The 20,486-nt window shown below is 34.4% G+C and overlaps 1 protein-coding gene across 2 annotated transcripts in view; it reads left to right on the forward strand.

Annotated features, from left to right (window-relative positions):
• LOC145263072 (cilia- and flagella-associated protein 221-like) overlaps positions 1 to 20,486 on the forward strand; it is a 521,858-nt gene that overhangs the window by 416,105 nt on the left and 85,267 nt on the right. For both annotated transcript variants that reach the window (XM_080119938.1, XM_080119937.1), the window contains exons 19-20: positions 10,058 to 10,158; positions 13,816 to 13,896. In XM_080119938.1, the coding sequence (XP_079976064.1) occupies positions 10,058 to 10,158; positions 13,816 to 13,896 (182 nt within the window). The remainder of the gene's footprint in view (positions 1 to 10,057; positions 10,159 to 13,815; positions 13,897 to 20,486) is intronic.

A 20,486-nucleotide genomic window follows, 5' to 3' on the forward strand; every position in this document is an offset into this window, starting at 1 on the left:
TTGTCTTAGAAAATGCAATTATTCTTATTGCTGGTTTAAACAGAAGCACAACATGGGATTTGTTGTGCAGTGGGTACCGACAACAAGGTGATGACTTTGGCGTACCGAGTTCAAATCCTATCAATTCCAAAGCACCACTTGCACTTATGTGGTACTTATTGTAGCTACCTAATTCTGGGAAGAATTAGAGAAACCAATGCCAGCAAGTTCAATCTCGTTCCATACCGATTTATGCGAATTTACATTTTTGACAGAAACATAAAACTATTAACTTTTATCTCTTCTAAATAAAGGTCCAAATTCTAGTATATACTAAACTAGCAGGAAGAGTCGACGCTGTCCCGGATTGAATAAAAATCAACAAGTGTTCCACTCTCCCATTCTCATTACCCAATTTTTAAATTCAAATCGATTGATTGCCTGATTTAGTTTGACTCCCTGCGCCCCACAGTGTACCGGGAGGAAGCTTCACATGCCTCCCCGGAGTGACTTAGTCAACAATACATTGTAGTCTACATTACACTGTAGAGAATCTGCAGTTGATTTTATACAATTATCTGTAAATAATGGCTTCACTTAAAGTTTAAAATGCAAAAGTCAAATATGGTTCAGTTGTGCTCTAAATAGAAACATTAATTTCGAAGGCGCCCCTGTCTTATCAAAGAACTAAATATTGATTTTTATGAAATTATTTTGCATAATCAGTTAAAATTAAGTTAAACGTACAAAAGTCAAGTATCATGGTTCAATTTTGCTCTAAAAAGAAACGTTCATTTCGAACGCGCCACTACTGTTGGATTTATGTGGTGGGCCTTTCTGCTTGTGTGACAATGAAACTTCTCAAATGCACTTGTAATGTTCGGTTGTATAAAAGTGTTAACTTTGGTCAAAATCGGATTTCTTTCTTTAATAGGCATTTTTTTTTTGATTATCGATTTTCGATACTTATCAGACGCATTCCGATACAAAACCCAGACCCATCAAGTATGTGAGTGTGAAATTCAAAAAAAAAAAATCGGTCCTACCGTTCATAGGGAACTCGTTCACACACACACACACACACACACACACACACACACACACACACACACACACACACACACACACACACACACACACACACACAAATCCTTTTTAATAAAAACATTTATTACTGTTCCTTTTCCGTCTCAACACCACTTAAAAGTCTCTTGCCATCGTCCATCTCGTCCAGTGAACGCTTTTCTTCTCCGACCTCATCCCAGCCGTAGCCAGCCATTTCTCGCCTTTGACTTTACACGTCCATTTTCTTTGACACCAATTCTTTTTTCTGCCGACCACGTGGTGCATTTTTTTCCTTTTTTTCCTTTTTCTTCTTGCGCACACTTCCCAATTTGCATATGAACCTTTTTCGGCTACTGCTGCTACTAATCTCTTCGCAGCCAGCTATCCCTCGCTGCTGCTGATATTTTCCCACGCACTCATATGCACTGTGTTACACATGCAAAGTTTTTTCTTTATATATAATAGTAAAGATAAAGATATTAAATTGTTTTGGACGTTAATATATAGTTAAAACAAAATTTATTGTTTTTAACTACTAAAATAATTTCCAATGCTACGAGGGGCGTTCCAAAAGTAATATCTCCTATATTTTGTTCCGCCCAAATAGATCAGAGAAGATTGCAAATTGCACTCTTATGATGACAGACTGTATGCATTTATGATCTGAAAGTTTCAGCTCCCTGTCGCAAACATTAGCGGTGTGAGACACTAAGAAAGCAAACCATGTCATAGACGTGCGTCAGAAGCAGAGATGCATCATTGAATTTTTAGAAAAATTGCATTGAGAATGGTCGTGACTTTGTAGAAAAATATATTCTGGAACACAAGGGGTTGCTCGTTTTGATGTGACCACTCTCGTCTTCGTAGTTCTTCAACTTTTTCAGTAAAAGAAAAAAAGAGACTTTCCTTTTAGAACAACCCTTGTATTAATGTTTACTTCTTTGTTTTTTATCACTTACGTTTGAATTCATGTTTTGAAACATGACGTAAATCATAAATCTATGACGTCATGCCAAAGCTATAATTATGTGGCGCTTCTACACTATTGGGATGAGGTTTTGTAGTCGATAAACAGAGTTTTCAGATAAAAAAACAACGGTTTCAACTGATTTTTTTGTCAATTCTAATAAGTTACAATGGTAGTTTCAAAATTATGCAGCCGAAATTACCTCAATATTACTGAATTATTAAAAAAATGATGGAAATCTTTAAAAAAAAGAGTAAAAAGATCTTACTTATAGAAGGATGGAATACTGCTGCCATATCTGGGCAGGAGCTGCTAAAAACAGCCTATCCTGCCTTGACAGAGTACAAAATAGACTTCGTGGCTTAGTGGGGGATGCCCTTTTCTCTACCCTGCAACCTCTCTCCCACAGAAGAGACGTTGCGAGCCTATCCTTGTTTTATCGTTATTTCCATGGCAGGTGCTCGTCTGAACTCCAATCTCTGATCCCCCCTCGCCAATCTTTCACGAAAAACACCCGTCTAGCCGAATCCACTATGAAAAATTTCCCCCACTCCTTATCTGTGCCTAAATCAAAACGTGGATTCCATGAACAAAGCTTCTTTCTTAGAACTGCACGCCTGTGGAACTCTGTTCCGTCTGCCTGCTTCCCACCTGACTACAACATGGATGTCTTCAAGGGCAACGTAAACAAATTCCTAATGAACCGCCCCCTTAAGTAAACACTTCATCAAATCTCCACACTAACGTAATGTAATTGCAATAACCCTTATCCCTGAGTGGCTTCCGGGCCTTGATAAGTGGTGACCACTGTGTAAATAATAATAAAAAAAGAATGTGTTAATATCCCTCTGATGAAAAAAACCGTTGGAAATTAGCTATACTTCTGAATTTTCATATTTAGGTTCCAAATGAAAGCAGGCGTGTATTCATAAAATATAGGAAATATTATTCGTAAAATCTTATTAATGAAAAAATGACTAAAATTTAATCAGACTAAATTTGCCCATCAAAGATTTCTTAACTGAACATTTACAGAAACTAATTGTGCTAGGAATTTCACTCAGCTGCCGATAAACCATATGAATAAACTTGCGCGACTCCTAAGAGTGGTCGTAAATGATAAAATGTTCATTTCAAAAATATAAATTTTTATGCTGCAAATATTATTAAATTTGGATTATTCACGATATATATATATATATATGTATTTATGTAAATTCATTTTTATTGAGCTTAATTAATTATTGCAACTTGAAAATAAATATTGTTGAACATATACATTAAAATATAGTTTTTATAATCGAACATACACACACACACACACATATATATATATATATATATATATATATATATATATATATATATATATATATATATATATATTGTTCATGTGGAGGAAGCTATAATTTACTCGTCCAGATAAGTAATAGAAAATTCTCTTTGATTAGAAAGAAAATACAGCTGATTATAGAATACAAAAAAAAAAAGATATAATCAATTCGTTTGTACTGAATAACCTCATCCAGAAATTATTTGAATCTTTTATTAATTATTGTTGCTTGTCAAATAGCTGCAGAGTTTAAAAAGATACATAAATTGAATTGAAATTTAATATTAAAAATTAAAAAAACACGTGATGTGATAGGTGTTCTGAATGACTCTGTATATTCTGCATTGAATCATGCGTTTAAACGCGTGAAATTTTGTGCCACTGAGTGCGTTTTTTTCCATCTATATAAAGTCAATTCAAAATACATACGTCTACATTCTATCATTATTTTCAGGGCAGGTGTTCGACTGAGCTTCATTCTATGGTTATCTCTTCAAGTCATTCACAGCAAACACCTGACATGTTACAACAATTAGCAGGAATTTTGCTTACTCTCTAAATCCAAGCGAAAATTCCGTAAGCAGAACTTTTTTTCTAGAACTGCTCGTCAGTGGAACAAAATATCACGGAGCTGCTTCCCAACTGATTATAGCACGGTCGTTTTCAAATCCAATGTGAACAGATCCTTGATAAGTGGTTCTACATAAATTAACTGTTTACATTTCCATCACGATACCCATTAACCCTTATCCTTGAGTAGCCTCCAAGCCTTTATGAGCGGTGATAATATGGTAAAAGTATATATATTTAAAAAATGAGGATTGCTAATTTGAATTTTTCGGACTACTATTCTCATTTCAGAATTTTGGAGAATTTGAATTATTTATATCATTCAGACTACTATTGTTAGGTGGGTTTCTCATCACGTTTTGCCGATGTAACCTCCGGCCTTCTCCCGGTGTATCTTGTCAAATACTAAAAAATACAAATACGCATTACTTAAGACTGACAGAACGAGAACAAACTCCACCCCAGGATTCAATAAAGGTTTCTATTCAAAATTTTGTACCAATTCCCGCGTATGACATAAAGGTTGCTGAATTTGACACAACGCATCTGAAGAAGGTCGGAGGTTACATCTGCCAAAATCATGTGGGAATAATGTTCAAGAAGAGAACAGTACTCTGAATTATCAAAATAATAAATACTGTTCTCATCTTGAATATTGTTTTCAATACTCACTGATTCTTGTCAGATTAATGAAGACCCAACACGTTGTTGCCTCAGTCGCAAAGTAGACAAAGAATAGGAAAGGATTTCAACTTATTTTTTCACCCATGTTGTAAAAACAACATATATTCTCATTCTCCCGCCACACAGTATTTTTTGTTACAACTGTGACATCTCTCATGTGATCGTCTTCTCGAATGTGCTCTTGAACGTCATCCACGTCCCTAACATGATCGTTTTCTCGAATGTGCTCTCAAACGTCATCCACGTCTCTAACATGATCGTTTTCTCGAACGTGCTTTCTTTTTTATGCATTCTTTTTCCTTACCATGACGTTATTTCGCCCATGGCTTAGTATTTACATACAGCCATCCGCACTATGTTACAAGGCAACAGTACCTGGCCAGTACCAGATGGGTTACAATTTGGGACTACCAAAGCGCTGTACATAGGTGCAAGGTCACGTCAGTCCTCCTGCTTTCTAATGTGTGTACCGGCGACATGCACACACATTAATAGCCATATGTAAAGAGTATGGCACTCCATCATCTCAACTGCGGTCGCAAAATGATGATAATTTCCGGAACATTTATGCCAATGTAATTTCCTTGGATCGTCTGAAGATCCTTTGTACAATTAATTAAGCCAATTTAATTTCCAAATCCGGATACCTTCCTCCACATCAACAAGCCCCGTCCCTTCCATTGACGGATTTGTTCTTGCATTCATAGATGTGTTCCATTTCACATGGGCTATGCAATTTGAATCTATAGTCCATATCTCGGATGCATACAGAAGGACAGACAAGATACATGCGCTATACAGAACGGAACGATAAAAGTATCGCCCTTAACAAAACAACACAACAGCTTTATTTTAAAACTTTTATTGAAAAAAATCAATTTAGGTCACTTGATTATGTAAGAGATCACTACTCTCTTCATCACATCCAGGTACACTTTGGTGTTGACTTTCAAGCTAACTTAAAAGATGTGAGGTGGCATGATGTGGTCCTTACTTGAAACCACACCAAAGACCATAACCGTGGTCGGAAACTTTATTTTCATCACCCTGAGTATGTCCCTGTTATTCGTGGCAATCAAGCGATGCATTTTGAGGATGCTAGTAATGGTTCTGTTGTCATAACTTGGATTGGTAGAGAGCATGAGTTGTACAGCGGCGCATCTCTGATTTCGCTTGTTGAACATTGTGTCACTTTCAGACACGATAGGAGGCTCCTATCGCACTGGGATTTGTAGACAACTGGCCAAATAGTAGATCGTGTGCAACAAAAAAGAAAACTAGTTATCATTAAACGAAAATGGAATCATATCGACTTTTCTATGGCGACAATTTTATCATTAAATACTGTAAAGTTTTTTAAATACTTTAAAGTTTCTATTTCTAGCGAATTAAATACTTTAAAGTTTTTTTTACTTTAGTAAATTACTATTTTTTTTTACTTTAGTAAATTACTATTTTTTTACTTTAGTAAATTACTATTTACTATTTTTAAATACTTTAAAGTTTCTATTTCTAGCGAATTAAATACTTTAAAGTTTCTATTTCTAGCGAATTAAATACTCGTGGAGTAACAGATAAAATGATGAGTACATTCAGTTGTAAATGACCGCCTTCTGAAGGTTGAAAGCTTAATCTTCAGTGCAGGCGATACTAAGAATATAATAACCAATTGCTTAAGATTTGTACTTGACTATGGCTGACGGAAGGAGTGCAAGCTACCCCCATGGGTTAAATATCAGGTTCGATTCGAAATTATATACAGATTTCCGACTTTGATAGAAAGATTCCTGAGTTCAACAAGATACACCTGAAAAAAGGTTACGTCGTACAAAATCATTATGGATGAGAACAGAAGTTCGAAAAATCGAAAAAATACAGATTCAATCAGTTGTGACAAAAAAGGTTATGTTTTCTGAGATTTATATAACGTTCGCTTTTCTTCAAGATTATTGCAAAAAGGTTATGCTAATACCATGTGTAATATTTTAAACGTTAAGCAAACATTAAACGAATCGTTTGGACATGTCACTTCAAACAAACGCGTAGAGTACACATGTGCCTTATCACTAGTGAGATATCAAGAAACAATAAAAAAAACTTTTTTACATACGTGCCCGGTCACTGTTTTTTTATACTTTTCATCATCTCTTTTCCATATGTGGGCTGTGATCCCCTCGTGGCTGTGATTTTCTGTTACTAATGTTTTCTGTGACTAATCTACTCATGTATGGAACACAATATTGGCTTGCAAAAGTTGGTTTTACAAAGTGGAATGATAAAATTGTCGCTATATTAAAAACGACATGATTCCATTTCCATTTGATAAAAACAGTTTTCTTTTTGTTGTTGCAGACCATCTACTAGTTGGCCAGTTGTGTACAAATCTCAAGAGCGATAGGAGCCTTCTATCATATCTGAAAGTGACACAATGTTCAATGGGTGAGATCAGAGATGCACCACTGTACAACTCATGCTCTGTACTGATCCAAGTTATGACAACAGGACCATAGCCAGCGCCCTCAAGATACAAATCTGGACGGTTAAACGCTTGAGGACACAACTCAACGAAGTTTCCGGCTACAGTTATTGTCTTTGGTGTGGTTTCAAGTGAGGGCCACATCATGCCACCTCGCATCTTCAAAGTCGGCTTGAAAGTTAACATCAAAGTGTATCTGGATGTGCTGACGAGTATGGTGATCCCCTTGTGCAATCAGGTGGCCGCAGGACTAGGCGCTGACAGCAGGGACAGAAATAGAAAAGAAAAGGATAGCAAAGCAAGATGAAAAAGAAAGGCAGTGGCTTGGTATGCCAATAATAATGTTTTCTAGTTTTTGTCATCTTTTTTTATTGACGTTTTATCCTAAACAAGACACAGGGCCACTTAGACGTGAAGGGCTACTATTTGGCACCAGATTTGCAAGGATACTATTTAGGGAGTTGGGCAGCGAGATGTCTGTTCACATTACACTTGCATGTCAGTACAGTCAGGGAACAGGAGCTCGGGAGGGAATTCCAAAGTGCGGCAGGCTAAAAACAGCCTATCCTGCTTTGACAGAGTACAAAATAGACTTCGTAGCTTAGTGGAGGGGAGGCTCCATGTTTTGACAAGCTTCTGGGTTTGACCTTTACCCCTGACCTGAAATGGAACACATACATCAAGTCCGTTGCCCAGGTCGCTGGGAAAATGGTGGGATCCTTTTATCGCTCCAGAAGATATCTCACTACTGATGCAATTCTCTATCTGTATAAAAGCCAAGTACGTCCAAGGATGGAGTACTGCTGCCACATCTGGGCTGGAGCTGCTAAAAACAGCCTATCCTTCCTTGACAGAGCACAAAATAGACTTCGTGGCTTAGTGGAGGATGCCCTTTTCTCTTCCCTGCAACCTCTCTCCCACAGAAGAGATGTTGCAAGTCTGTCTTTGTTGTATCGTTATTTCCATGGAAAGTGCTAGTCTGAGCTCCCATCTCTGCTCCCCCCTCGCCAATCTTTCATAGAAAAACACCCATCTAGCTGAACCTACTGTCAATAATTTTGCCCACTCTTTATCTGTGCCAAAATTAAAACATAGATTCAATGAAAAAGCTTCTTTCTAAGAAGTGCACGTCTGTGGAACTCTCTTCCGTTTGCCTGTTTGTCACCTGACTACAACTTGGATATCTTCAAGTCCAACATAAACAAATTCCTGATAAACCACTCCCTTAGCTAAGACACTTTATCAAATCTCCCTTATAATAAATAACCCTTATCCCCGAGTAGCCTTCGGGCCTTGATAAGTGGTGACTTCCATGTAAAAAAAAAGAAGCAGTCCGAGGAGGGAAAAAACTATTTGAGTAAAATGCTTTTCAGCATCTAGGGATCTCTACAGTGTAGCGGTGAGATGTTGCTGCTTGTCGGGTTTGTCGAGGGTGTTGTTGTCAAGGGGATACTAGTGCTCAGAGTTCGTCAGAGTACTTGTTATTGAAATACTTGTAAAACAGGCACAAGGATGCCACGTCTCGGCGATGGGACAGAGGTTGGAGTTTAGTTGATAGTTCAGGACCTATTTGCCGATCATTGGATGCTATTTTTTAATTGGGTTTTAAGTTGTGACAGAAAGTAACATTGATGAAAAATGTGAGTCACAATTGCATCTTCATCAAAAAGAGTTTCTTTCAATATGAGTTCAAGCACGTAACGGACCTTTTTGTTTATGATTTTGTCTCTCTTATATTTCTGAAACTTTTTAGATGAGGATTGATTATTCATATTATTTGGATTCTTCGGACTACAGTTTTTGTCTTGAGTGCTATTTTCACAACGTTTCGGTTAATGTAACCTTCAACCTTCTTCAGGTATATATTGTCAAACTCAGAAATCTTTCTGTCGAACCTCGGAACTTTTTTGTCGAACTTGGGAACCTTTCTGTCGAACTCAGGAACCTTTCTGTCGAACTTGTGAATCTTTCTGTCGAAATCAGGAATCATTCTGTCGAACTCAGCAACCTTTCTGTCGAACTCAGGAACCTTTCTGTCGAACTTGTGAATCGTTTTGTCGAACTCAGGACTCTTTCTGTCGAACTCAGAAACCTTTCTGTCGAACTCAGAAACCTTTCTGTCGAACTCGAGAATCTTTGAACCTTTCTGTCGAACTAGTGAACCTTTCTGTCGAACTCAGGAACCTTTCTATCGAACCCGGGAACCTTTCTGTCGAACTTAGGAATCTTTCTATCGAACCCGGGAATCTTTCTGTTGAACTCAGGAACCTTTCTGTTGAACTTGGAAACCTTTCTGTCGAATTTGTGAACCTTTCTGTCGAATTTGTGAACCTTTCTGTCGAACTCAGGAATCTTTCTGTCAAACTCGGAAATCTTTCTGTCGAACTTGCGAATCTGCATGGAATTTCGAAATAAAGAATTCCGTTAACAGATTCCCGAGTTTAACAGAAAAAAATTCCGAGTTCAATAAGATACACCTGAAGAAGGTACGAGGTGACATCGACAGAAATATTGTCAGAAGCACACTCAACATGAGAAATGTAGTCCGACAAAATCCAAATAATACGAATATATCTCTATATCAGGGCATGTTTTCGATTAATAATCGCTTTTGTAGTGGAATAACTTTTATTAACTTTCAGTTAACTTAAAGTTCAGATCCAGCTTTGGATGCAATAAAGAGTAAGGTTCTCTGAACGACGATTGGAAACAATTTCATTAAAAAAATTTTTTTTAAATGGGTAACAAATTTCCCTTCAAAATCAAAAGATTTATTTCATTTCTACAATTTGAAATGAGACAAAAAAAAAACTTGAGAAAACCGAGACTTAAAACTCCTCACGTTTTTTTGTTATGTTTTTTTTCAGAACCATCTCTTTAAGATTTGCCTAAAACGACAGACGTACTTGATAAAACAAGTTTATTATGCAGTAAATGTTTTCAAACCGTTTAATCAAAAATTCATCTGTCTTATCATTTCTAGAATGTCATTCATGGTGTTATGACGTGGAAGAAATTTCCATCGCCGAGTTTAATGGGAATATTCATGATGCCATCCCTTGGAAATAACTGGATACCATCACAGTAAGTTGGATTGATGATGTTTTTTGCGTGTATGCTCCATTTTTATACTTTTCTGATGGAAAGCATTAGGCTTCGAAATGCCATCGTCTAGAGAGTTTTTTTCTTTCCTTGTTGATCTGATAATATAATAAAGTTTTATTTCACTTTGAATTCTTATCTTTATCCGTTATATTAATTGCTCCACTTATCTGTGTAAAGCCTTTGGCATATTGATAGTTTTTATTGTATGGACATAATTTATTTGCCTTTATATATATATATATATATATATATATATATATATATATATATATATATATATATATATATATATATATATATTAGTGTTGGAATTATTAATCAGGAATCGGAAAAATTGGTGCCTATTTTCTGATGCCAAAAGGTTTCTTTTAATTTTCTTTGTTTTATTTGCTTTTATTTAAAGTTAAATCTTCCATTGCTGGTAATAATGATAAAATAATAAATATTTATTGATTTTAAAATACCAGTAAAATTATAATCGATAAATCACTCTCCACAAATGTATTTTGACTTTGACGTTTAGGGAAATATATGCAGATTTAACGTGTTTTTACGAAAATCGGGAGAAATAACAATTTTATAGCTAAATAATTAGAGATGTATAAAGAATCAGAATCGGAATCGGTAATTGTATCGGAATTAGAAAAAATATTTGAATCGTTTCATCACTAATGAGGTTTTTCAAGGTGTTAGGAAGCACTTCTCGTTATGGTAACGCTTAAACAGTTTTGTAAGTATGGGGGCAAGTTTTAGTTGAACCTTCTTCAACACTATAATTGGAATACCGTTAGGGCCAGTTGCTTTACTGGAATGAAGGTTCTTGATTAGCTTGGCTACCTCACGCACAGATATTTCTATGTTGCATAGTGTGTTGTTTGTTGTAGGTGGAAATACGTGGAAATGGATGGCCTTCATTGCATAGGGTAGAATTAGCTGCAAAGTTCTTGGCAAATAGTTTGGCCTTGTCTGATGCTGACGAGATGACCTCAGGTCCATTGATGATGGTTGGGATAGAACGCACGCTTCTGTTCAGGATCCTGTTTGCAATTTGCCAAAACTGGTGGGAACCAAGCCTGACTGAGCATATAGCTCTCTTGCATTTTTTATTACGCTTTTACAGTGGTTGTTGGCAGTCCTGAAAGCAGCTTTAGTCTCAGTACATCTATTACGTAGGTAACAATAGAAAAAGGAATTGCTGTGCGCGATGGCAGCACACACGCACACACACACACACACAGACACAGACACACACACACACACACACACACACACACACACACACACACACACATACACACACACATATATATAGATATATATATCATTTTATGTATCTATTTTTAGTATTTACTTCGATAGTGTTCAATATGTAACTAGAGCTAGATAGTAAATTTTGAAAATATATATGGTAATTAAGCTACACAGAATTTTTCATGTTTCATTCTCGTGAGGATTCGTCAGGCTATTGTAATAACTTGACGAATCCTCATGAGAATTAAATACAAACAATTCTGTGTAGCTTAATTGCCATACATATTTTGAATTTTGAAAACTTACTATATATATATATATATATATATATATATATATATATATTTCAGAATAAAATTTTCTAACAATCAACTGCTTAGTCTGTCTATAAAAAGCGGTTTTATTTTATTTATTCGCAAGTTGAAGTTATTTTGGACTGGAATTTGAAGCTCATGTTCTATAATTATATACAACTATTAAATATATACAATTATGTGTTTATTATTAAACAGATCCACCGGACATATATAATAATTTATTTACCGGACTCATTTTATAAACAAAGAAAATTTCCAGGAAAATGCCTACTTCGGACTATTACCTTGTGATGTGGATTACTCAAAGTACAGATTGGATCACATTACCTTATTGCTATCAAAGACATTGACTTCGGATTTTACCATGCAATTTGGATGTGAATTTCTATATCCTTTTCATTAACTTTCCTTACTCTATGATATTTAAATACTTAAAAAAAAATTTAATTGTGAGTTTCCATGTCTCACTTACTTTAGCAAATAAGGTGTAAACTATTATAACTATTTGCTAATATTTTCTCCTCTGAAGAGATGGTAACCATCGAAATCCTATAGGATAAGGAGTTATAATATTTCAAATGTATTCTTTGTCTTACATGGAATAATAAAAATCTTTTGATCTGAAATTTAAACATTTCTCGCCATAATTTTAAAAATTTTATTGAATGACTAAAATTTTATATATATATATATATATATATATATATATATATATATATATATATTGAAACTATATTAGCCCTCATTACTTTATTCCTCTCTGATTTTTTTTTCATTTCTGATAGGAATGTTTTTATGTCGGGTTTTATTTGTATAGCCTTACATTTACATAAAGCCAGGTTTTCTTTCTCTTCTGAGGAGAAGCATTTAGCTTCAAAATGCCTTGGCCTAAAGGGATTCTTTCTTGCTCTCTTCTAATTTTCGTTTTTATTGATATGATGATATAATAAAGTTATATGTAACTTTTATATTTCATATTTTAATTTAATTTATGAATTGCTCCTCTTAACCGGGTAGATCTTCTACTGACTTGATAGATTTGCTTTATTAAATGTTTTTTCTGGGTTCATTTATATATATATATATATATATATATATATATATATATATATATATATATATATATATATATATTGGGTGTATTTAAGCCGCATATTCTCATTGAGGTAGGTGTTATTAAGAAGGGCGGGATTTTTCTGTTTCACTATTTTCTTTTTTACCTTCTCCAACCTCCGAATAATTTTTTTTGTGTTTTTCTCAAAATTGTTTAGGTTGGATCCATAAGTTTCTGTAGCGAGTGTTTTCGATAGGAATACTTCCATTATCCTCAGACATATTGCGTTGTAAAAATTATGTTTTTAATTATATATTTACATATTTTTGTCACGGTCACGTGGTGGCTAGTTATGAGTTAGGTGGGCGGACAATTTTTTATTTTTATTTTATATATATATGTTGGAGATTGGAGAAGGTAAAAAAGAAAATACTGAAACAGAAAAATGCCGTGCTTTTTAATAACACTTGTCTCTCTCTCTCTCTCTCTCTCTCTTTCTCTCTCTCTCTCTCTATATATATATATATATATATATATATATATATATATTAGTGATGGGACGATTCAAATATTTATCCCGATTCCGATACAATTACTGATATCATACTAAATTCCAGATTCCGATACAGTTACCGATTTCGATTCTGTATAAATGATAAATTATTAGTTAACCACACAATGGTTATTTTGTCCCGATTACTGTGAAAATACACGTTAAATGTGTATATATTTTCTCAAACTTGTGAGCGAGTGATTTATAGATTTTAGTTTTACTGGAAGTTAAAATCGATAAATATTTTTTAGTTTATTATTGTTACTAGCAAGGGAAGGTTTTGTTTCAAAACAAATCCAATAAAAGAAAATTAAAGGAATCGTTTCTGGCATCGGAAAATAGGCACGCTTTTCCAATTCTTATACACCAAAACTTCCGATTTTTCTGATTCCCGATTCCGATTAATGGTCCCAACACTAATATATATTTATATATATACTACATTTTTTTAATCATTTCAGCGAGGAAAAATTCAAATCTGGTGTCTTCCCCAAAGAAATGCCGGCCATGCGATTTCATTTGCCACCGACTGTCGATCTTATGTAAGTAAAATGTAAATTATATTCTCCAACAGGACTAATACTTTAGACATTAAGTGCCCCAGAAGTGCTCATAAATATGAAGGTTTTATGCAGCTCTGCACATTACATTGCTGCAGGTGGCTATGAATAAACCATCTGTTAATTTTATTGGATCTGTATCACTTCTGTATACAACCATTTATTTATGAAAATCACGTTTTTATACCCACAAACGGTCCAAATAAACTATAATTTCCCACCATATTCCATGAACACGGGTTTGATATCATAAAATCTCTGCAACTCAGGTTTTATACTAATCCACGTTTTATTGTTACACATGGTCCAAATAAATATTTGTTTATTAAACCAGACTCGTATAGTTACGAATAGCCTAATTAATCTATATTTTTTCTCCAGCTCTCATGAATATGAGCCCAGTCTAAAAATCGTTTGTTGGCCATAGTCAAGAGCAACCTGAAGTTTTAATTTTCATTATTATTATTTACATCAGGATGTAGGGGGAGGCGTCAGTTCTTTTCCATGATTGCTCCACTTACTCTTGATCCTCACTTTATAGAGCTGAGCGCGAAGGAATGTCAAACAGCATTTTTTTTTTAGTCTTTTGTATGTCGGGATGACAATTGAACCACAGTCTCCCCGGCCATTAGCAAACACCAATTATATGTCAAAATTTTTATACTTAAATCTGATCAAAATAAACTTCAATTTTTGACATTTCTCCTGAACACAAGTTTGATATAATAATATCATTTCTCCTGAACACAAAAAGATAATCAACTGGCCTTCCTTGATATACTCATATCACGCACAGAGCATGGGTTTAAGACATCCGTATATCGCAAGCCTACCTTCACCGGACAATACCTTAACTTCAAATCCCATTACCCATACAGTATCAAACATGGAATCGCACGCTGCTTACAACATCGAGCAGAGACAATAAGTAATGACACCATTACATACCACCAAGAAATGGTCAGGTTGAAGAATACCCTCCGTCGTAACAACTACCCCGATAGCATACTATCCACCAGACGTGTTAATAGTATAAGAGAGGAGAATGAAACCCAAAAACCTCCAACGGTCTGCCTACCATACATACGAGGCATCTCTGAAAAGATTCAGAGAATATGTGCCCCCTACAACATCAGGACGGTATTTAAGAGCGAGTCAACACTGAGACGACACCTGGTATGAGTGAAGCCCCGCATGGGGAAGAACATGACCAAGAACTGCATAAACTCCATCCCATGCAGTTGCAGAAAGGTTTACAAGGGTGAAACATGCCGCCCCCTTAAAGTAAGGGTGGAAGAACACCGAAAAGCGGTAATTAAAGGGGAGACGGAAAATCGGGTCTGGATGGAGAGGGGGGACCATCGCCCCCTATGGGATGAAGTAAAAATAATAAACAGAGAGACCCACTGGAAAGTGAGAAAACTTAAAGGAACAGCTCACATGCTCGGACATAACACCCTACTGAGCAAACCAAGCATAGAGCTGAATGCAATTTGGACACCTCTGACAGAGAGAGAAAACCTTGAATAACAACATAGGTTTAACATTAACAAAAACCAACTAAGAATTGTCCTAGTGACATATGGCCGAGTTGTCCTAGACGTTGTATCAAAGTTTACAGTTACCCAAAGGTGCTGAGTTCAATCCTGAACGAAGGCAGTAAAAAGTAACATTCAAAAGAGAGAATCAGCTGGAGCCTAGCTGGAGTCCGAACACGGTACTCCAGTAATAATAATAAAGGGTTGGGTTCGAGACTCCTAACAAACGGTTCCCCAGTTCGATACAAAACGGAGGTCAAAACGGCCGAAACGTTGTGACTGTAACAACCAAGCTGAGGAAGTCAATGAAAACACCTCATCTCAAAAATACAGACAATTACTATCCTGAACACAAGTTTGATATAATAATATCATTTCTCCTGAACTCAAGTTTGATATAATAATATAATAACCAGAGAATCTATTCCATCTTACACTTATCGTTGGCAAGTTTTATATTTTTTAGCTACTTACATCAACGTACTTTGTCTGGAGCGATTTCCATTAAAAAGTAAATTCCCAAGTAATAATATCTAGCAGGACTGGTAGAAATTCAACAGAGTGAGAATTATATTTCATCAACAAATATGTTTTGATGAATCTGATATTTTTCTAGAAAGCATAAAAGTAGGTTTTACGGAAAAACCAATAACAAGCAGCAAATATGATTTTTTTTTTAACATTTCTATAAAAATAGTGTCCATTGTATTTTAAATATAGAACTGAAGAAAATGAGAAAAATGTGGAATAATGAATCAGTGTCGTCTAGGTAAGTATTACTTTGAAAAAAGAACTGGGGATTTAGAGTTCTGTGAGATAACTAAAATTAAAGAGGGGAAAATATTTGCTACAACCACTGTGAGATCACATAGCTGAGAGAGTGTGTCAAGGAGGTCAAATTATATATTTCTTTTAAATGGAGACAAAATGTGCGTATTTTAGCTTGAGAAAAAACAGCAGTATTAACTTCGAATACAGCAGTATTAAATTTGAATAAACGAAAGTGTTCCTTTTTCTTGATTGACTTTATTTTTAATGTATTTTTAATTATAAGTATAACTAAAATCAGCTACGTTTAAAAACGAAAGTAAGTTTTCATTTAACCTATAAGTTATTTCCCTGTAAGCTATGAGATTTTATTTCTATGTTATTTCATTTAACCTATGAGTTATTTCCCCGTATGCTATGAGATTTTATTTCTATGTTTGAATTTCATAGATAAAGATGGTTATTATTTATGCTTCGAAAAATTCCAAATATGGTCAACTTTCAGGAAATCGTAACAACTTCAGATATTTGGAGTATCTTTAACAATATAACTAAATCCCGGCAATATGTTTTTTTTTACCTGGCAACGCCGTATATGTACAGCTAGTATTATAATAAAGCTGCATTCCTGTCTGTTTGTTTGTTTGACTGCTTGTTTGTTTGTTTATTTTTTTCACCATAGACGCCATATATAACGTCATAGCCGATGAGATAAGATATATTAGGTCATTGCAAATGTCGTATATGACATATAATTTCGATCAGTGGGAATATACAGCTGATATATACACAAGATCCATGACAGTCAATGAACCAGAAGTCCAAGACTCGAGTTTCGCCATTTGAGCTCATCAGTTAGACACATCCGAACTCAGGATTCGAAAACCGAGCATTTCTTGTGTGCAGGACGTTTGCTCAGTTGGCAGATTGCTTGTCTCGCATGCAAGATGCTCGGGTTTCGAATCCTGAGTTCAGATATGTCTAACTGATGAGCCCAAATGAGGGCTAAACGAGTCTTGGACTTCCGGTTCGTTGACTGTCATGGCTCTTGTGGGTTGCGACGTTATTTGGCTGTGGAATTTATTATATATATATATATATATATATATATATATATATATATATATATATATATATATATATATATATATATATATAACTTGGAGTTAGAAAAAGAGAGTAAAATTCAATTTTATAAGAGAAGACTTATCGGGATAACACAAATCTCAACAAAATTCAATGGAGTTTATCGCCCCCCAACGAAATGTATGTATACCTTTATTAAATAAATGAATCATTCTATATATACCAATATATAGTTTTTGTGACTTCATTTTCCACTCTTATACATACGTATGTATACGTATATATATATATATATATATATATATATATATATATATATATATATATATATATATATAGTTTGTAAACCATTCAAATACCACAAATATGTGTAAAACATTCATATCATTTTATATGATATCTGGTACGTCTTACACGTTTTTCGTTGTCAAACAACTCATCAGAGATCCATATAGAGGCGTAAGAATTTTTTTTAGGAAAGAACCGATGAAGAAAATATGCAATGCATACTTAAATGACTCAATTAAAATAAATAAGAAATTGACGCCATTTTTCCCCCGAATTCCTTGCTGATTATAGTATACTCAATGAAAACCTAGTTTATGTAAAATATTCTACATTTTTCTTTTTAAATAAAAATTTTAATAAAAAAAATTCCAATTGAAAATAGATTATAAGATATTTGATGCTGGGAAATTTTAAGGTATAATTTCAATCAGACTCTTGGTCTCTACGCTGATTGTTTACTTAGTAAAGCTTATTGTAGTTCATGAGCTTATTTGAAATGTTTATTAAGTTTGTTCATAGTTTTAATAAAGTCTTTATTTAAAAGTATTGAAAATGTATAATTACTTCGTTTACTCACATGAAATTCATATACAAAAGTATAAATTTATGCGTAAACTTTAAGTATTTACTTCAACAGCGCTCAATACGTAGGTAGGGCTAGTTAGTAAGTTATAAAATATATATGCCGATTAAGCTACATTGAATATTCCGCGTTTCATCCACTTTAGGATTCTTCAGGCTTATTCAGATAAGCCTGAAGAATCCTAGAGTGGATGAAACGCGAAATATTCAGTGTAGCTTAATCGCCATGTATATTTTATAATTACTATATATATATATATATATATATATATATATATATATATATATATATATATATATATATATATAAAAGTGAACGTGTCTGTGTGTCTCTGTATCTGTGTGTCTCTGTACATTTCCCTACGCAATAAATGTCAATTTTTAGTCTACTGACTGAAAATTTGATATACAGGGTACTGAGATTTGGGAAAATCGATGTGATCGGTTTTTGGCCAGAAATTTGGCGATTAAGGGGTCAAAGTTCAACGATTTAACCTTTGAGAACTCTACCAAACTCCTTCGACAATTTTGGGTCTACGCACTTGAAATTTTAGATATAAGTTCCTTGGACAGTGATCTAACTTAATAACATGATTTGAGTCCAAAACAATACATTTTAAGGGGTCATAATAGGGGTCAAAATTAAACAAAATGACCTCTGCGGTCACTTCCAAATTACTCAGACAATTTCTGGTCTAAATATTTGAAATTTTACATAAAAGGTATTCAGAGATAGGGCAAGCTTTTTCATCAGTTTGGGTCGAAAATTTTTAGTTACCAATATATAAATGTATGTATGTATGTATGGATGTCTGTTTGCATATCTGCCTTAAACTTTCAATAGAGGCGACGCATTTTACCAAGATCAGTATCGTTTTAAAGTTCGACCTTTCATACGACAAATATCGAAAAATTGGCTAAAAACATTAATATCTTGCCCTTCAACTAGGCACTTTTCTACAGGGGGGTCACTTTTTTCGCCGACATTTTTTAAAGGTATCCTCTCCTTTAGATTGTCTAGCCTTAATTTAAAAAAATGTCGCTTCCAGTTTGGCGGTGGTCTTAACAGCATAAACGTTAGGTTTTACCCCGTTCTTTTCCTCCTTTGCGGTACGGGGTTGAGCCTGTCTTCCTACTACCACTTTTTTTTTTTGCTCAACATACACATCCAAACACTTGGGCAACGCCGGGCTAAAATGCTAGTATATATATATATATATATATATATATATATATATATATATATATATATATATATATATCATTCAAACACTACCGCGTTTGAATATATGGTTAATTGCCAGTTTTAGTCATTTAGAACTGCTATAAAGCTTCACCACTCACTCATTTTTTCGACCAAATTTCAAAGAATTATTACAGTTTTTGGACCACCTTCTCGGTTATATTGTTAATTTTTTTTTTCAATTTTCCTTCAGTAAAACAAAAGTCATGATGAATTTACTGGTATTCAAAATCGTAAAAAACGTAAGGATGTGAGCGATGTTTTTTATGACTGGTTTCCATATCAACCATGTCGCTTCAGCGACTAGTGTTGTTTCTAATCACTGCTCTCGCGAAAAGAGAAGTAACAAGTGAAACAGAGAGAATGAAAGTAGACGAGTGCCGTACATTGTTATTACATATGTGTATGTTATGTTTAGGGGGGGGGCAAAAAATAAGACTGAAATTAAACAAAGAACACATGAATTTACTAGAAGCCTGGAAAAATCACGGATTACAATAGAAAAATGCGAGCATGAAAAGCAATATGGTTAAATTTTAACATGGAAAAGAAAAGGACAAGATATTCTAGTAAAAGTAATAAATTTATACCTTAAAATATTGTAGCATTAAGAATTAAAAAAAATTAATTTAACATGATATAATCAATTCTTGTCCATTTGTATGTACGGCAGAATTTCCAGGTTGGTATCTGGAGGCGCATTAATTCACTGGGAGAGATGCACCGCCAGTCTTCATTAAGACATGGATCTAAGAGAAGGAAACTCTGATGTAAAAAGCATGTGGTCTACAGTATACTCTGTCCTGCGGTAATCATTTGCACCGACAAAAATTAGTAGTAATACCAAAAAGTGTGGTTGGTTCTACACAAAGCCTTCACCACTATAAACAAATCATTTGTGTGTATTTCCGAGCAACTTAGTTGTTGCGGCGGAAGCTCATACGTCGAAATCGACGGGAGTGTCCATTATACATATATATATATATATATATATATATATATATATATATATATATATATATATATATATATATTAGGGAAGAATTCTTTTTTCTTCTTTACCTGCT

This window comes from Euprymna scolopes, chromosome 38 (assembly GCF_053919585.1).
Source record: "Euprymna scolopes isolate OS-2025 chromosome 38, ASM5391958v1, whole genome shotgun sequence".
Lineage (NCBI taxonomy): Eukaryota > Metazoa > Mollusca > Cephalopoda > Sepiida > Sepiolidae > Euprymna > Euprymna scolopes.